Source organism: Protomyctophum parallelum (assembly GCF_964188405.1).
Source record: "Protomyctophum parallelum genome assembly, chromosome: 15".
NCBI lineage: Eukaryota > Metazoa > Chordata > Actinopteri > Myctophiformes > Myctophidae > Protomyctophum > Protomyctophum parallelum.
The window spans coordinates 3,226,751-3,246,754 of NC_139710.1; the positions used below are offsets into that span (position 1 = coordinate 3,226,751).

At 44.5% G+C, this 20,004-nt stretch overlaps 1 protein-coding gene across 1 annotated transcript; it reads left to right on the forward strand.

Annotated features, from left to right (window-relative positions):
- Window positions 1–7,359: 7,359 nt before the first annotated feature.
- Window positions 7,360–19,436, forward strand: nudt12 (nudix (nucleoside diphosphate linked moiety X)-type motif 12; the record flags this gene model as incomplete). Its single annotated transcript, XM_083784747.1, has 9 exons — window positions 7,360–7,364; window positions 10,455–10,647; window positions 11,264–11,427; window positions 13,540–13,837; window positions 13,990–14,269; window positions 15,347–15,514; window positions 15,919–16,032; window positions 17,505–17,704; window positions 18,245–19,436. The coding sequence occupies 9 exons, from the start codon at window positions 7,360–7,362 to the stop codon at window positions 18,353–18,355; spliced, it is 1,533 nt and encodes a 510-aa protein (XP_083640873.1). The 3' UTR covers window positions 18,356–19,436.
- Between the last annotated feature and the right edge of the window lie 568 nt (window positions 19,437–20,004).

Here is a 20,004-nt window from a genome sequence, read left to right on the forward strand (position 1 = left end):
GAAGGGGGAGGGGCCAGGCAAGGGGGAGGGGCCAGGCAGGGAAGGGGGAGGGGCCAAGCACGCACGCAGGGGGAGGGGCCAGGCAGGGAAGGGGGAGGGACCAGGGGGGCGGGGGCAGGCAGGGAAGGGGGAGGGGCCAGGCACGCACGCACGCACGCACGCACGCACGCACGCACGCACGCACAGGCAGGGAAGGGGGAGGGGCCAGGCAAGGGGGAGGGGCCAGGCAGGGAAGGGGGAGGGGCCAGGCACGCACGCACGCACGCACGCACAGGCAGGGAAGGGGGAGGGGCCAGGCAAGGGGGGAGGGGCCAGGCAGGGAAGGGGGAGGGGCCAAGCACGTACGCAGGGGGAGGGGCCAGGCAGAGAAGGGGGAGGGGCCAGGCAGGGAAGGGGGAGGGGCCAGGCAGGGGGAAGAGGAGGGGCCAGGCAGGGAAGGGGGAGGGGCCAGGCAGGGAAGGGGGAGGGGCCAAGCACGCACGCAGGGGGAGGGGCCAGGCAGAGAAGGGGGAGGGGCCATGCAGGGAAGGGGGAGGGACCAGGGGGGCGGGGGGCAGGCAGGGAAGGGGGAGGGGCCAAGCACGCACGCAGGGGGAGGGGCCAGGCAAGGGGGAGGGGCCAGGCAGGGAAGGGGGAGGGGCCAGGGGGGGCAGGCGGGGGGGGAGGCAGGGAAGGGGGAGGGGCCAAGCACGCACGCAGGGGGAGGGGCCAGGCAGAGAAGGGGGAGGGGCCAGGCAGGGAAGGGGAGGGGCCAGGCAAGGGGAAGGGGGAGGGACCAGGGGGGCGGGGGCAGGCAGGGAAGGGGGAGGGGCCAGGCACGCACGCACGCACGCACGCACAGGCAGGGAAGGGGGAGGGGCCAGGCAAGGGGGAGGGGCCAGGCAGGGAAGGGGGAGGGGCCAGGCGGGGGGGGAGGGGCCAGGCAGGGAAGGGGGAGGGGCCAGGCACGCACGCACGCACGCACAGGCAGGGAAGGGGGAGGGGCCAGGCAAGGGGGAGGGGCCAGGCAGGGAAGGGGGAGGGGCCAGGTGGGGGGGGGAGGGGCCAGGCAGGGAAGGGGGAGGGGCCAGGCACGCACGCACGCACGCACGCACGCACAGGCAGGGAAGGGGGAGGGGCCAGGCAAGGGGGGGAGGGGCCAGGCAGGGAAGGGGGAGGGGCCAGGCGGGGGGGGGGGAGGGGCCAGGCAGGGAAGGGGGAGGGGCCAGGCAGGGGGAAGAGGAGGGGCCAGGCAGGGAAGGGGGAGGGGGGCTGGGGACAGGAAGTAAGCTATTACACCCACTTCCTGACGTCCTAGAGAGACGGGACCACCACCGTTGCAATCGGGGCAAAAAAGTGAGTCTGGGGAACCCGCTCCCGTTGCTCAAAGACACTCCTAGGGTCTAGGGTCAAGGGTTGACCTTTGAAAGGCTTCGTTTCGGGCCTTGTGCTTTTAAAAATCTATAAAATATTCAGATAAAATCCTGTCTCTACAAACAAGACTGTTTCTGAATGTTTGAAGCATGCCGAATCCAATGGAATGGGTTTCGTAGCCCTACGACATTGCCAACTCTCCGCCAAATCAAAAGAGACACGTTTTTTTTGCCCCAAAAGCTCAATTAATTAAATAATTTTTCAAACACCACTTTTTCCGACTCACTTTTTCCAGCTGGATCTAATGAAATTGGTCCCGTTGAAGAAAAATGTTTTGTTATTTGTCTAACCACTTTAACGCTTATAAGTCAAAAACCCTTATATATTACGGGCCCATCTTTTAGTATGTTATATAGCTTGTCAAGACGAACAATCTGATATGTGGTTCATATGTGGTTCTCCACACACGGTCGTGTAATTCCTAACCCTAGGGTTACACTTTGAGGCGCGATAGCTCCTCCCACAAACGTCGAAAATGGGCGTGCCTTGCATCCACGCGTAGCTATCGATTAGACGAACGTGCTGATATGTGTCTCCCCGCGCACGGATGTGTGGTTCTCAAATTTTAAAATTTCAATTCCCCCTTCAATACACTGTCAGCTTCACCATGTCTATAAGGCTTCCGCTTTACACATGATAGTTGGAAAACTTTTGCTACGGGTGTCGCACGACAATGGCGGACATATCAGAGCGAAGATCTCGAAAAACTGAACACGCCCATGTAAATTACTTGGCTGACGGACTTATCGTTCTCGAGCTATCGCGCGTTGAAAACTAACCAATTAACTAGCCAATTAAGATAACCGTAAGTCCCTGTGCTGGGAAACACATATCGGCGTGTTCGGCTCGTCGTGCTGAGTCCGAAAATGGTCTCGGTTTTTTCCAGAAGGTTTCGGGGGGCTGGGGACAGGAAGTAGCCGTTTACACCCACTTCCTGACGTCGTAGAGAGATGAGACCACCACCATTGGAATCGGGGCAAAAAAGTAAGTGGGAATACATGCCCCTTGATTAGAAAAAATAATAGGAAATATCTTCTTTTTGGATGCATTGGTGCCATTTTTACAAACTTTGGCGCCCTTTTTCACCACTTTCCCAACGTCAGACAGTCTCGTCGTTGATATATTCGGATTCAGCGGGAAAAAGTGAGTCTAGAAAGGTATTTTAAAAAGAAAATGCACAACACTCCCTGTAGTTTAACCGTTAGCGCCACCTTTAGGCCCTTTCCCAAAGTCGTTTTGTTTCAAACAAGACATACTTTTGTTCAGAAGGTGAAGCTGAATCTGGGGAACCCACTCCCGTCGCTCAAAGACACTCCTAAGGTCTAGGGTCAAGGTGTGACCTTAGACAGGCTTCGTATGCGGCCTCCCAGCTCTAAAATCAATAACATATTCAGAAAAAATCCTGTTTCCACAAACAATACTGTTTCTGAATGTTTGAAGCATGCCGAATCCAATGGAAGGGGTCTCTAAGCTCTATGGCACTTCTAACTATCCACAAAATCAAAAGAGACACGTTTTTTCAGCCCCAAAAGCTCAAATAATTTATTTATTTTTCAAACACCACTTTTTCTGACTCACTTTTTCCAGCTGGATTTAATGGAATTGGTCCCATTGAAAGAAAATGTTTCGTTATTTGTCTAACCTCTCTAAGGCTTCTAAGCTACTGGATATTAAGGGCCCATACAAACTTTGGCGCCCTTTTTCACCACTTTCCTGAGGTCAGACAGTCTCGTCATTGCAATATTCTGATTCAGCGTAAGAAAGTGAGTCTAGAGAGGTACCTTTTAAAAAAAATAGCAGATCTACAAGCTCATAGTGCGAGTGGCGCGCTACGAGCTTGTAGGTCTGCTATTTTTGAAAAACACACACACACACACACACACACACACACACACACACACACACACACAGACACACAGACAGACAGACAGACAGACAGACAGACAGACAGACAGACAGACAGACAGACAGACAGACAGACAGACAGACAGACAGACAGACGCATGCACATATAGTAGGCTATTCTTTATTCAATTGTATGCATTGCAATTATTTGAAAACAAGACTTTTCAGAAAACCGTGTATTCATATTAGATGTTAAATAATTGGATGGCCAAAACAAATTTATGTTTTATGTTTTACTTTTGGCTGTCTGCTAATCACAAGGTAATTTTCTGCCTGTAGCACTTTGAGATTTGTTTCAAATGTAAAGTGCGTTATAAATACAATTTATTATTATTATTATTATTATAAAATATCTCATATTGCTTTCTCTAGCCCCCCCCTCTCTGTGTCTGTGTAACCCGGTTGGGTATATAATATTTTTTGGTTTCATGTTTTCTGTTTAAAAACGTTTTTGTTACTTCATAACTCATTTTTTAGGAGTTTGTTTTGTCTTGTTTTAAAAGAAAGCACTCATGGGGTTAACATTGTGTCTGGAACAGGGGGAGTGTGCTGCTGACGGACCGGCAGGAAGTGAACACCAGAGAGGATGTTGTTACTCCATAGGAGGAGGGTGGCTGTAGCAAAGCAGTGATTCAGATAAACTGTGTCTTATATTCTCTAGTCTGCATTGCACAAACCTGCATATGCACAGGCTGTGTCTCCAGAGAGTTTACACAACAATCAGAGAGGACAGTCATCATGTTTGGAGAAGCAACTGAATGTCTCCACGGAATGCAGTGACAGTGACTGACTGCTTTGTGTTGACATGCTAACGCTAATGCTAACGCTAGCTCAGTGAGGTTAGTGGGATGAGAGGAGACTGTCTGTCTGTCTGTCTGTCTGTCTGTCTGTCTGTAGGATAATGCATCTCACAGGTCTGTCTGTTTGATTTTTTAAAAAGATTTTTCAATAGCTAAAGCACAACAAAAGGGGTTCCCCATTGTAGCTCTGCTATTTTTGAAAAACCTAAGACACTTTTAGAATCTGATCTCAGGTCAGAATGGGTAATTAATGAAACTGTCAGGATGTAGAGGACATTTTTAGAATCTGATCTCAGGTCAGAATGGGTTAAGCTGTATGCCTCACTGTGTGGAGTCTGGAATCATTATTTTGTGTAAGGCAGGGCTGCCATATTTCAGAAAATGTCAAGAGTGAGACTCTAGTGTCTTAAAAATTGGCTTTTTTTAATGTCGATTTGGCCCGTTTTAACGTTGATATTTAACCTTAACACTGATGTCTTCACCTCCATGCCAGCTGCTCTCCCTGCACTGACAGCCTCCTCATGCTTATAGAAATGAAAAAGATATCTATCTATCTATCTATGCTCCTCAGACCCAGCCAGCCAGCCAGCAAGCCACACACATAGTGCTCAGACACAGCCAGCCAGCAAGCCACACACATAGTGCTCAGACCCAGCCAGCCAGCAAGCCACACACATAGTGCTCAGACCCAGCCAGCCACACACATAGCTCCGTAAGGGAGTGGTTGCACCACTCAAAAAATCTTCAAAAAACTGAAGAGGCTACTGGAGATTGGAGAACCTGATTTGGACATGATCTGATGCAGGACAATGTCACTATGACAGAAAGAGAAGATGGGTCTGGCCACATTCATTCACCCCATAATCTCAGTGGAAATTGGGGAATATGTCAGAAAACTGGAATGTGGGAAAATTCCTTATTTTTTACATTTTCTTAGTTCAAACACATCTGTGGGCTCTCTCTCTCTCTATGAACAGAAACAAGTCGCGATGCAGCCCCTTCACTTCACTTCTCTCACACACACACACACACACACACACACGACTTTGTCCCTATAATGTGCACGGGCTATGGCACCGTTCCACTTCCTCATATCACGCAAGTATAGAAGAGAGATAGTCACAGGTCACTTACTCACTTGTTGTAACTTGTGGGGGCTATATTGTCTTCCATGAAAAATATTTCGAAGCGATGTTAAACTCTGCATGGCTCATTTCCATGCGTCAAACAGTCAGGGACCCTGCTGAAGATTTGGTCCACTGTTTACCCTCCTGCATCAGCGCTGCATGCAGATCGCCTATTTTACCGTTTGTGAGGAGCGTGCGTTATTACGCGGCGGAGCCGCAGAGAAAATTGTTATTTATCATTATAATGCGTGTGAAATGGCATGTGTGGCGTGGTGCGTGGTAAAGGGTTAAATTGCGTGACTGTCACACTCAAAGGGTGAGACATGGCAGCTCTGAAGGCAACATCAAGGCTTGACTTAAACATTACTTTCCCAACTTTGTAAAACAAAATGTAACAAACACAGATATAAATGCACTGAATGATTTATTAAATAACTGTGCAACAATTAGACCAGGTTAATGTGTGAGCAGGCTAGCCTGGCTGCATTCCACATGTTATACTGTCAATACTACACTGCTGTGTCACAGAGGAGGTAGAGTTGTTTTCATACTGTAATTAACAAGGAGAGCAGCGGTTGTAAAAAAGCTCATCAGAGAAAACGATGGATTGTGAATTTGTTTTTTAAATCATTCTGACCTGAGATCAGATTCATACGAGGTTTCCACTGGGACACACACACTGGTCTGATGAACCCATTCTGACCTGAGATCAGATTGTAGAAATGTCAGACGTTCTTCGATTCTTTCAAAAATAGCAGACCTACAAGCTCGTATCGCGCCACTCGGTGGCGCGCTACGAGCTTGTAGATCGGCTATTTTTCAATAGCCGATCTACAAGCTCGTATCGCGCCACCGAGTGGCGCGATACGAGCTTGTAGGTCTGCTGTCTGTCTGTCTGTCTGTCTGTCTGTGTGTGTGTGTGTGTGTGTGTGTGTGATTCTTTTTTTAATAGCAGACTTACAAGCTCGTAGCGCGCCACCGAGTGGCGCGATACGAGCTTGTAGGTCTGCTATCTGTCTGTCTGTCTGTCTGCTGCTATGGTGCACGTTGGCTCATTTAGTGTATGGTGGTTCTCAAACCTTTTTAAATTCAAGGGCCCCCATAACTCTTAGAGGTACCATACCCATTTGGAAACCACTCAAGGACACTTTGAGACCCACTGGTGTAGCAGAGGGTTTCCAGTGAGCCAACATGCACAATAGCAGCACTCAAGACACTCTTTGTCTTGTTGGTTGATAAAGTACTCCTGATAAAGTACTCCTGATAAAGTACTCCTGACTGTAACGTAGCTTCTCTGCTCTCCTCTCCTGTACAGCGGTGAAGTTTGGTCGAATGTCCAAGAAGCAGCGAGACAGCCTCTACGCGGAGGTCCAGAAACACAGGCTTCAACAAGCACAAGCACAGGGTCAGGCGGCCCACCTCCTGCACTCCCACCCTGGCCTGAGCGGCCAGACGCCCGGGGAGGCGTCGCCTCTCTCCGCCCAGTATGGCCTCTCCGCTACGGGCCTCACGGAGCTCCACCATGAGCTGGGAGGATATCTGGAGCAGCGCTCCCCTGGGGAAGGTTCAGCATCCTCCAAGGTCTGTCATTTGTCATGTGGATCCCTTTAATGGTAATTTGGAATGTTTTGTTTTTGTTTTTATTTTAAACCATGGTGTGAAATTATGCACCATTCACAACCAGTTTACTACGGAGCCCGTGAATGGCCATGAATTCAAAATATATTTTATCTTGTACGTACAAGATAATATCTCGTCCGTACAAGATATTATCTCGTACGTACAAGATAAAATATATTTTGAATGCAACATGGCCATTCAGGGCCTCCCTAGTTTTCAGTTCAACAGCATTTTATTAATTATTCAAGTTTCACCGTATTTCTTTTAGGTTGGGATGTGTTAAAACACCTTGAGGGCCCGGCCCTATTTAATCCATTAATAAAATGTGCCCATCGTCAGCAAGCGCCTCTAGGCTGTAGAGCGATGCCATCAGTTTTCATATAGCACTAATTTGAGATTATCAATCTCCGTCTCGGGGCACATGACCGTGCACTTGAACTTGACGGTCATGGGCCCCGATGGTGTTAATTGTGCCCCAATATTTCCCCGAATGAATGAGGTATTTGGTATCGGCATAATACTTTTACGGTTCAGTTTTCCATAGCTTTACTTGATTGGCGCAAAAGATGTGTCTTGGATCGTAATTGCATTAAGCCAAGCCAAGCCAAGCCAAGGAACGTCAGGTTACGTTTTGAGCACTATAACCCCCTGTGCCAGGACGTCAATAGAAACGCTGGCACCTGGTCTGCGTTTCTATTGTAATGTATTGGCATGGATTGTGTTTTAACCCATTTTGCGCGGGCACCCCTTTTGGTGTTAGCATTACGTTCTGCTTTAGCTATTGAAAAATACTACAAGCTCATAGCGCGCCACCGAGTGGCGCGCTATGAGCTTGTAGGTCTGCTACTTTTTTGAAAAATCGAAGAGCGACTGACATAGAAACATAGCTTTTTCAGAAAACTGTCAGGATGTAGAAGACATTTTTAGAATCTGATCTCAGGTCAGAATGGGTTAATAAAATGTAGGCTTTAGCACTAAATCATTGATCAGCATTAGTCTATCAAATGTACCGTAGGTCCTGGTTCACTTATTTGACTGACTGCTGGATATAAACGCCACACTGATGCTTTTCAAAGTGGGGGGGGGCAGCCAGGGTGTGCAAGAGATAAGGAGCCAATTAGAAAAAGGCTCCAATAAGCCGTCGCTGCGTGACGTGTCGAGACGTTGTAGATCGGCTATTTTCAACATTTCTTTCTCCTACTTTTTATGGTTATTTCTTTAAACCATTCTGACCTGAGATCAGATTCATACGAGGTTTCCACTGGACACACACTGGTCTGATGAACCCATTCTGACCTGAGATCAGATTCATACGAGGATTCCACTGGACACACACTGGTCTGATGAACCCATTCTGACCTGAGATCAGATTCATACGAGGTTTCCACTGGACACACACTGGTCTGATGAACCCATTCTGACCTGAGATCAGATTCTAGAAATGTCAGTTGCTCTTCGATTTTTCAAAAATAGCAGACCTACAAGCTCGTAGCGCGCCACTCGGTGGCGCGCTACGAGCTTGTAGGTCTGCTATTTTTCAATAGCTAAAGCATAACATGATGCTAACACCAAAATGGGTTCCCGTTCAGAATGGATTAATATGTTATTACCGTACATAATAATAATAATAATAATACATAAATAAAAAATACTTGGGCAAATTAGTAGCCCATACCTTTGCAGGATCAAGTGTGCATAATTTGCAATGTTTTCACCCCATTCTTAACTGGTTTGTTAAACAAGTGCGAGGTAGCCTAGGATCATTTAGTCTTCGGTGACATCATGTTTTAGAGACATTTGGTCGTGTGTATGCGTGCGTGTGTGTGTGTGTGTGCGTGCGCTCCAGCCTTGAGGCCTCATCCTGTTTAGCCTGTTCTTAGTAGTAAAGTCAGGAGGTTAAAACAAACCGAGACTGGAGACAATGTTTACACTTTACTCTTCAGATGTCTTACTACATTTTCAGACAAAAATAAATAATACATGCATTCTATTAACCCATTCTGACCTGAGATCATATTCATACGAGGTTTCCACTGGACACACACTGGTCTGATGAACCCATTCTGACCTGAGATCAGATTCTAAAAATGTCAGTCGCTCTTCAATTTAAAAAAAAATAGCAGACCTACAAGCTCGTATCGCGCCACTCGGTGGCGCGATATGAGCTTGTAGATCTGCTATTTTTCAATAGCTAAAGCATAACATGATGCCAACACCAAAATGGGTGCGTTTTCAATAGCTAAAGCATAACATGATGTCAACACCAAAATGGGTGCGTTTTCAATAGCTAAAGCATAACATGATGCCGACACCAAAATGGGTGCGTTTTCAATAGCTAAAGCATAACATGATGCCGACACCAAAATGGGTGCGTTTTCAATAGCTAAAGCATAACATGATGCCAACACCAAAATGGGTGCGTTTTCAATAGCTAAAGCATAACATGATGCCGACACCAAAATGGGTGCGTTTTCAATAGCTAAAGCATAACATGATGCTGACACCAAAATGGGTGCGTTTTCAATAGCTAAAGCACGACATGATGCCAACACCAAAATGGGTGCGTTTTCAATAGCTAAAGCATAACATGATGCCGACACCAAAATGGGTGCGTTTTCAATAGCTAAAGCACGACATGATGCCAACACCAAAATGGGTGCGTTTTCAATAGCTAAAGCATAACATGATGCCAACACCAAAATGGGTGCGTTTTCAATAGCTAAAGCATAACATGATGCCGACACCAAAATGGGTGCGTTTTCAATAGCTAAAGCATGACATGATGCCAACACCAAAATGGGTGCGTTTTCAATAGCTAAAGCACGACATGATGCCAACACCAAAATGGGTGCGTTTTCAATAGCTAAAGCATAACATGATGCCAACACCAAAATGGGTGCGTTTTCAATAGCTAAAGCATAACATGATGCCGACACCAAAATGGGTGCGTTTTCAATAGCTAAAGCACGACATGATGCCAACACCAAAATGGGTGCGTTTTCAATAGCTAAAGCATAACATGATGCCGACACCAAAATGGGTGCGTTTTCAATAGCTAAAGCACGACATGATGCCAACACCAAAATGGGTGCGTTTTCAATAGCTAAAGCATAACATGATGCCAACACCAAAATGGGTGCGTTTTCAATAGCTAAAGCATAAAATGATGCCGACACCAAAATGGGTGCGTTTTCAATAGCTAAAGCATAACATGATGCTGACACCAAAATGGGTGCGTTTTCAATAGCTAAAGCATAACATGATGCCAACACCAAAATGGGTGCGTTTTCAATAGCTAAAGCATAACATGATGCCGACACCAAAATGGGTGCGTTTTCAATAGCTAAAGCATAACATGATGCCAACACCAAAATGGGTGCGTTTTCAATAGCTAAAGCACGACATGATGCTAACACCAAAATGGGTTCCCGTTCCGAATGGGTTAAATTGTATTGTTGAGATGCACTGTGACGAGTAGATATGATTTACCTCGGTGGTACAGCTTTGTTCTGTTTTACCTTTACCTTCCTATATCTTGTTAATGAGAAATGTGGCCTCGGTGACCTAAGTGCTGTTTTGTTGTGAACAGGCTTGGCCGCACTGAACGCACTGGCAGGTATGGCTCCTCCTCTGAGCAGTCACATGATGACTCGGAGAGGCGCGAGAGACGCGACAGGGACCAGGAACGCAGTCACGACTCACGGCGCTCCGGAGAGGACCGACAGGACAGGCGGAGTGACCGCCACGAAGGAGAACGCCGCAGCAGCCGAGACAGTCCGGAGGTAATGTCACTGGGAATAATATCACTAATCATTAAGCCATTCTGACCTGAGATCAGATTCTAAACATGTCTATTACATCCTGACAGTTTCATTATTAACCCCATTCTGACCTGAGATCAGATTCTAAAAGTGTCTTCAATTTAAAAAAAATAGCAGACCTACAAGCTCATATCGCACCACTCGGTGGCGCGATATGAGCTTGTAGGTCTGCTATTTTTCAATAGCTAAAGCACGACATGATGCCAACACCAAAATGGGTTAAGCCTGTCAGCAACATGACATTTAACTTGATGATTAATTGTCATCCAAGTAATTGCGATTAATGATTTATTTTGTGTGTTTTTGACATTGAACATATAAATACAAATTAAATTTGCAGAGATGGAGACAAAACTGTGCAGAGATGGCAAATAACAAGTTACTGAGATATTTAATAATGATACTTAATAATGAGACACAGCATCGTCATGAGCTTGTGGATCTGTTTTAAATGTATGTTTGAAAGAGTCTATTATCTTCAATATGCCATTATGTAATTGTGACAGGCCCAGTGTCGTCAAGTGTAGCTTTGTTTTGATTACATGTTGATTAATTGCCCCGTGCCCACTGCCCACAGCCACGAGGGAGGAAACGGCGGAACAGCGATCGATCAGAAGATGGTTATCACTCTGACGGAGACTTCCCCGAGCAAGATTACAGGAGAGAGCAAGGGGACGACAAGAAGAGCAAGACCATCATGCTCTGGGGTCTGTCACTTCACGCCACAGAGGACCATGTAAGGCTTTCTACATCACTAATCCATTCTGACCTGAGATCAGATTCTAAAAATGTCTATTACATCCTGACAGTTTCATTATTAACCCATTCTGACCTGAGATCAGATTCTAAAAGTGTCTTCGATTTTTCAAAAATAGCAGACCTACAAGCTCGTATCGCGCCACTCGGTGGCGCGATATGAGCTTGTAGATCTGCTATTTTTCAATAGCTAAAGCATAACATGATGCCAACACCAAAATGGGTGCCCGTTCAGAATGGGTTAACCCATTCTGACCTGAGATCAGATTCTAAAAATGTCTATTACATCCTGACAGTTTCATTATTAACCCATTCTGACCTGAGATCAGATTCTAAAAGTGTCTTCGATTTTTCAAAAATAGCAGACCTACAAGCTCGTATCGCGCCACTCGGTGGCGCGATATGAGCTTGTAGATCTGCTATTTTTCAATAGCTAAAGCATAACATGATGATAACACCAAAATGGGTTCCTGGCCAGAATGTTATTACCGTACATAATAATAATAATAATAATACATAAATAAAAAATACTTGGGCAAATTAGTAGCCCATAACTTTGCAGGATCAAGTGTGCATAATTTGCAATGTTTTCACCCCATTCTTAACTGGTTTGTTGTTAAACAAGTGCGAGGTAGCCTAGGATCATTTAGTCTTCGGTGACATCATGTTTTAGAGACATTTGGTCGTGTGTATGCGTGCGTGTGTGTGTGCGTGCGCTCCAGCCTTGAGGCCTCATCCTATTTAGCCTGTTCTTAGTAGTAAAGTCAGGAGGTTAAAACAAACCGAGACTGGAGACAATGTTTACACTTTACTCTTCAGATGTCTTACTACATTTTCAGACAAAAATAAATAATACATGCATTCTATTAACCCATTCTGACCTGAGATCAGATTCATACGAGGTTTCCACTGGACACACACTGGTCTGATGAACCCATTCTGACCTGAGATCAGATTCTAAAAATGTCAGTCGCTCTTCAATTAAAAAAAAAATAGCAGACCTACAAGCTCGTATCGCGCCACTCGGTGGCGCGCTATGAGCTTGTAGATCTGCTATTTTTCAATAGCTAAAGCATAACATGATGCCAACACCAAAATGGGTGCGTTTTCAATAGCTAAAGCATAACATGATGCCAACACCAAAATGGGTGCGTTTTCAATAGCTAAAGCATAACATGATGCCGACACCAAAATGGGTGCGTTTTCAATAGCTAAAGCATAACATGATGCCGACACCAAAATGGGTGCGTTTTCAATAGCTAAAGCATAACATGATGCTGACACCAAAATGGGTGCGTTTTCAATAGCTAAAGCATAACATGATGCCAACACCAAAATGGGTGCGTTTTCAATAGCTAAAGCATAACATGATGCCAACACCAAAATGGGTGCGTTTTCAATAGCTAAAGCATAACATGATGCCGACACCAAAATGGGTGCGTTTTCAATAGCTAAAGCATAACATGATGCCAACACCAAAATGGGTGCGTTTTCAATAGCTAAAGCATAACATGATGCCGACACCAAAATGGGTGCGTTTTCAATAGCTAAAGCATAACATGATGCCAACACCAAAATGGGTGCGTTTTCAATAGCTAAAGCATAACATGATGCCAACACCAAAATGGGTGCGTTTTCAATAGCTAAAGCATAACATGATGCCAACACCAAAATGGGTGCGTTTTCAATAGCTAAAGCATAACATGATGCTGACACCAAAATGGGTGCCCGGTCAGAATGGGTTAATAAGAGACTTGAATGGGGACACTTTTTTTGTAAATCAATGTCGTTCTTGATCATACAGTAGCCTATATGGTACTACAGCATTACACAAAAGCATCAAAAGTAGCTGATCTACAAACTCTTTGAGATGTTCGACCTACTACTTTTGCTATTTTTGGATTTTAATCCTGAAAAGTAACAGTTTTGGACACATGAGGTTTCCACCCGAAAGAGACCATGTACAGTATAGCTAAACTCTGAAATGACGCATGCTTGTCTTGTTTTAATGGGTTAATAGCTTTTGCATAAATAGTCCAAATAAACTTAACCTAACCTCAACCCTGAGCAAGTTCCTGTCCCCCGTTCTCTGTGAAGCTGTGACAAATTGCCAGTGAACCACTCATCTCAGACGGCCTATGACATCGCCAAGTTCTGGGGCCACAGACACATCTCTGACCTGTTGGCTGGGACACCTGACCAACCACAGCATGTCCTGCAGACCTTTGACCTTTACCAACAGGACAACTACTTCAACCGAGAGCCTCTGGACAGGCAGAGTGAGAGGAGGGCAGACACAGCCTGGTTGGAGGCCAAACAGAAAAGCCCAGACTCTGTCTACCTGCTTTTCTCCAACCTCAGCCCCATGTTAAGCTCCCAGGAAGACGGCCCAGGGGTAAGGCCAATTAACCATTTGACCTATGAGAAGTACAGGTGTGATCATTACTGGAGTGTTATCGGTTGTCCAACAACCAAATCACCTCTTGTTGCTGAACAGACCCTCTAGGATGTAGTGAATAAACAGAATCCTGCTTCTCACCCTGATAGACACACACCAAAGTTTGCCGGCTTGGGTACGAAGTGGTTAAAGAGCTACTCCACAAACCAGACTCTGTGATGATCTTCCTCGGGGTAGAGCAGAGAAACTCGCCCTCTTCTTCCTCAACATCCTCCCCTCAGACAAACAGTATCAGGGAGCCTCCTGCCTGGTTTGCCATCAACACAGACACAGAACCGGCTGAGCTCCTTAAACTAAGCAGAGAGGCAAATAGCGTTTTCCCTCAGAGACCCAACAGAGACCTGCTGACTCTCAGTGAAGATGAGGCTGGTGAGCATTGAGCGTTGTGCATTTGTTTCATATTTTGTTGGCTTTGCCCACTTTGTGTTTGTATTTAAAATGTCTTGAATGACTAAAAATATGAAATACACAGTTTTCTCAACCGTCACACTCATGCATCCATTCATCAAACATATTCTGACATTTTTGTCCAGTATTTTGGGTCTTGTCTAAATATATGACATCTGAGACAACACTCCACACGTCCCAGACTCTTCTCCCTTCTGGCTCCCAAACTATGGAATGAACTCCCCATTGCAGTTAGAACTGCAGACTCACTCCCAAATTCCCAATCTTCCGCCATAGTCTGAAGACTCACTTCTTCAGACTCCACCTTAGCCTGTAGCACTTGCCGCAGCACTTGCGCTCGCCTCGACGACCTTGTAGGCTTATGCAAAGGCTAACATTTTAATTTAGATAGCATGTTATGTAGACAAATGCCAAGTCATTATTGACCTGGCATCCTATAGTTTGATAGTTTCAATGTACAGATTATCTTTGGATATTCTACTGTTAGACTGATGATAGGTTGTTGGTTTACTTATATGATCCTGGATGACTATTTCTATGCATTGATGTTGTGTTGTCCTTGCTTACTGTAAATCGATCTGGATTAAGAGTGTCCGCTAAATGCCTAAATTGTAATTGTATGATGTTATTATTATATTGTATTATTATAATTACATTTAAATAATTTGTGAATAAACAAAGGTACAGCTTAGTGAAATTACCGGTGTTGTTACTTAACGATGCTGTAAGCTTTTCATTTAGACAGATGCTACCTTTGATGTCTGCCTGCTAGTACTATGTTTAATTGGCTGCTTAACCAGTTGTTAGTTGTAATGAGATCATACAACTTACACTTTGTACAGTAAGTCACTGTCGATAAAGAAGAACATCTGCTAAAATGCCTAATTGTTCATTTGTCTATCAAACTGACGAACTAAATAACTATTTTCTTCTAGTACAGAATATAAAACAAAAAAAAACAACTTACAATAACCTTATTCATTCACGACTAAGCTAAACTTGAAACAAATAGAACTCTCTCATCCATCCATCCATCAGGTATCATAGCCCAGGCAAGGGCAGTGTTGGCGTGGCACAGCCGCTACAGTTTCTGTCCCACCTGTGGTAGTGGCACTAAGATGGAGGATGGAGGGTACAAGAGGACCTGCCTGAATCCTGACTGTAGAAGCCTGCAAGGTGTACACAATACCTGCTACCCTCGCGTTGGTAAGTCCACTTAGTCTTGGTTCATTCATCTTCAGTTTTCTTTCCTTTTAGCCAGTGCTTTTGCCTCACTGCTTCCCGACAGCCTGTAATATATTTAACATTCATAATTATATCATAAATACTTTTTTTTTTCCTTTTTTACAAAAGGAGGCCCAAGCTCTTTATTATATTGTCTCTATCGGGTGGAAAACTTGTATGTCCAAAACAGTTACTTTTCAGGATTTAAATTCAAACATATTATGAATCCTGAAAAGTCCTTGGTTAATCCAAGTGTACTGAGTGATGAAGCCCAAACCGTCCACACAACTCCTGCTACCTGTGTGTTGGACTGTTGGTAGATTAGGTTAATTTATGAATAATGCAGGTCATGCATCATCTGCTCATGACCTCACATGTGTTTCCAGACCCAGTAGTTATAATGCTGGTGATTCATCCTGATGGAAACCAGTGTCTGCTCGGCAGGAAGAAAGTCTTCCCTGTTGGCATGTTCTCCTGCCTGGCGGGATTCATAGAGCCTGGTAATGCACATACAATACTGCGTTTCTAGATGCGCACGCACGCACGCACACACGCACACACACACGCACACAGAGATGTACAGTGCTGGCCTGGGCCGTGGCTCAGCGGTCCAGGCACTTTGGCTGGTAATCCAGTCTGGCAGTGTGCCGCGGATTCGACTCCCGTTCCCGACGGCCTTTACTGCATGTCACCCCCCCATCTCTCTACCCATTTCCTGTCAGCCTACTGTCTGTCCCTTCATAAAAAATAAAATAAAATAATGGCGAAAGCCACACAAAAAAAACATAAAAAAGAGAGATGTACAGTGCTGTACAGTGCTATGCAATGCAATAGATAATTGCAATGCATACAATTTGGATTTAACATGGTAAAGAAGCCAGTAGCCACGATTATAACAAGTTAGAACCCCAATACATTGTACACTACAGTATAGAGCACCAAAGTCCTGACGTCACTGTCAGTAGAGGGCGTCAGTCCCCAGGTTCGTGTACTTTTTATTTGCATTGTAATCTCCATAGGGGGATTTTAGATCGCCTCATATAAGAACTGTGTTTGAAAAATAAACCGCTCACCCCGGCCTTTTCACTCATATGGATATGAAGCATCGACTGAAGGTGGAAATGTACAAATATACCCAAAGAGTAACAAAATAAGCGTTATAAACGAGTCAAACAACCCAGAGACTACATTTCCGGGTAGTCGGGTGGCTGCATCTGCCCGACTGGCACTGTGCCCGTCGCACAACAGAAACTGTTTATTTCTATTTTTATTTTATTGATATTTAATGTTTCGTGGTTAGTACGAGTCGAGTCACCACCAGCTGAGCTTACGTCAACGAGGAATCTCAGGAACGCAATGTGTTGACAGCTGGGCGTGACGTATATTAGCAGCGACATTGCCTTCATATGTAGTTTCAAGGCTTTTGCGGCCACATTAATTCCATTTTCTCCAGAAACTGGCTGTATCAAATATGAATGCACATCATTAATGACGCACAGCCACTCCCCTGACAGAAAGGCCGGGGTGGTCGGTTTATTTTTCAAACACAGTTCTTATATGGAGCGACCTAAAATCGCCCTATGGAGATTTCACTGCAATTAAAAAAATACATGAACCTGTGTATTGGCGCGTCAGACTTCGGTGCTCTAGTGTAATGACGATAACCCACTGTTCATTGGTGAACAATTTTGGTTACAAATGTGGGTGAATCTAGCTCTTAATCACTGGCATCCGTGTTATAAGATTCAAGGCCGTGAAATAATTATAGGCTAATATCATCCACTTAGTCAGTGATTGTGCAATTAGAGCATGACACAGAGTCTATATACATAATGTAGCCGAGCACCTTCAAATAACACATCCATGCAGCACCAATTCCAATAGATTTTAAATGGAACTAAAGAGATACAAATTAAAGTGAAGTGAACTCGGGTCTGTCAGGGAACTCTCAGTTTCTCTCTCTCTCTCTCAGGTGAGTCAATAGAGGCTGCAGTTAAGAGGGAGGTAGAGGAGGAGAGTGGCGTGAAGGTAGGACCGGTTCAGTATGTCTCCTGCCAGCCATGGCCCATGCCTTCCAACCTCATGATTGGCTGTATGGCCGTCGCGCTGTCGACCGACATCAAGGTGGACGAAAAGGAGATTGAGGAAGCACGTTGGTTTACAAGGCAGCAGGTTAGTAAAGAACTGTGAAGAACACAGTAGGAGTATTTTATGTTGCTTTCGAATACCCTCGATTTGAACTTGCTTGACACAGCTCGTGCAGCCTTAAGAAGCTTAGGAACACTATCAACCAGAGCTTTCCAAAGGTTTAACAGACCCCCTAGCATCACTCGGAGGAAAACATTTGCAAGGCATATCTGCTTTATTGAGCAGTACAGTGGACGGAGAAAACAAAAGGTTTAGACTCGGCAAGGCTAGCTTTTGTATGACAACATTTTACTAATATATTTTTCATGTTTTTATTGTTCCTTTTGTATGTGCAGAATGTATTATGTTACCATAATTTTACTTTTATGGACATAACACCTTCTAGATTGTTTAGGTGGGATTGGCATCGATGACGAACAAGTGACATGCTATTTGGGTATACAGGAACAGTACAGAAAGAATGTACAAAGACTAAATACAGAGAGTATACTAACATTGCTAATATTTTACCTCAATTTATCTAATGACCAATCAGTGCACTGAACATGTTTCACGATCTGACAGGTGATTGATTCCGTGTACAGAGGATCCAGTCCAGTCTTCACCATGCCACCCAGACAAGCCATTGCCCACCAACTGGTCAAACAGTGGATTGGCATGACCTCCAACCTCTAATCACCCCACTTACACGTTAGATGGACGATTAGGGTGTGCTTTGATGAGGACCCACATTTTGCCCAAAACATCACATCCAAGATAAGTAAACAATGCACAATCAATGAGGCAACGTGAGGCCAGAAGTTGCAAGTCGAGAGCTATTTGGATGCAACAATCAAAGCAATTTTGCCTTATTTGTGGAATGTTCTATGATTTGGTGTAGTATTATAATGTAGGTCTGTCACAATCTGCACTAAACCTGACCCAAACACTGTTCAGGAGTCTGCCAAAAAAATCCTAATTTGCATGACACAGCAGCGTGGACATAACTTGGTGACCTTTGCCGAGAAATAGCCGAGTTACAAGCTCACAACACTTCGCATTATTGTGAGCTTGTGGATTCTTCCACAAGTTTTTTAAATGTTTGAAGAATATTTCAACATGAATTTTGATGATTATGCCAAATAAGTGCGATTAGGCGATTATGTAATAATTGTGACAGGCCTAATTATATTCACAACTTCACAGTCCCCCTAGACATAGACAAACTATAAGCAGTAACTACCTCTGTGTTGTTCCTTAATCTCACCAAATATTTAGACTAGAAAAGTATCTATTGGTAAATAGTATTATGTGCATATTTGTTTTTGGGTGGCCTTTACTGCAACCGTCAGCCCTGTGCTCTTGGAGTCTACCTAAATGAAAGTTCTAGTAGTCTTTAAAAAACAAACACCTCCGTATAGAGCAGTGTCCTGTAATGAAGTGAAATGAGGGTGATTGATGCATGGTAAACTAACAAAATTAATATGGAATTTTAATCTATGAATAATTGACACGGTCTCGTCACATTTGTGCCTCTCTTTGTTCCGTATACTCAAAGCTTTTTTTGACTGTAACTAAGCCAATTTAACAGTGAGAGAGTTCAGAGATCAGTTTCACTTTTTTCTATGCACTGAAATATAACCCATGTGAATTAATAGTACATAGTACAGACATGTGATTTCATTTTAAAGACGGCATATTTATTTATTTAATTAAGAGAATGGCATTCATCCTGCTTTATGTGAACTTCAATATCAGCTACAGTAATGCACATCGATTAAAATCTGGGTCTCCCATGTGGGAAGGGAGTTTAATCCTTCTGAGCACTGTGTATGTTTTTTCTCCGCGTTTCTGTGTGTGTGTGTGTGTGTGTGTGTGTGTGTGTGTGTGTGTGTGTGTGTGTGTGTGTGTGTACACACACACACACACACTTGTCTGCCCGATTGCTGGAAAACACTCACATTCCCACTAAGTGAAAAAAGAACTTCCATTTGAACATTTAACTACTTTAGCATATAAATGTTGAACCATAAATCGTACAATAAACATATTTTCCTCACTCGCACAATCTGAGGGCGATCAAGATGTGATCAAGATGTATACGTTTGATTTTTCAGATCCCATTCTAAGTGGCTAGTGTATGACCACAGTTTGCGGACCCTGGCTAGGCTGGTGGAGACCTGTGCTCTGAGGAGCTCACTTTGTTTTTATCCTTTCCCAAATGCTAGTGACATTTCTACCAATTTAAATGGGGGAGACTTTAAGGGGCATTCATTTTGTGCTGTTCTGTAATTGATTCCCTGAGTTTGTTGATTGTTGTGAAGAAAATGTGTAGTTTAACCATG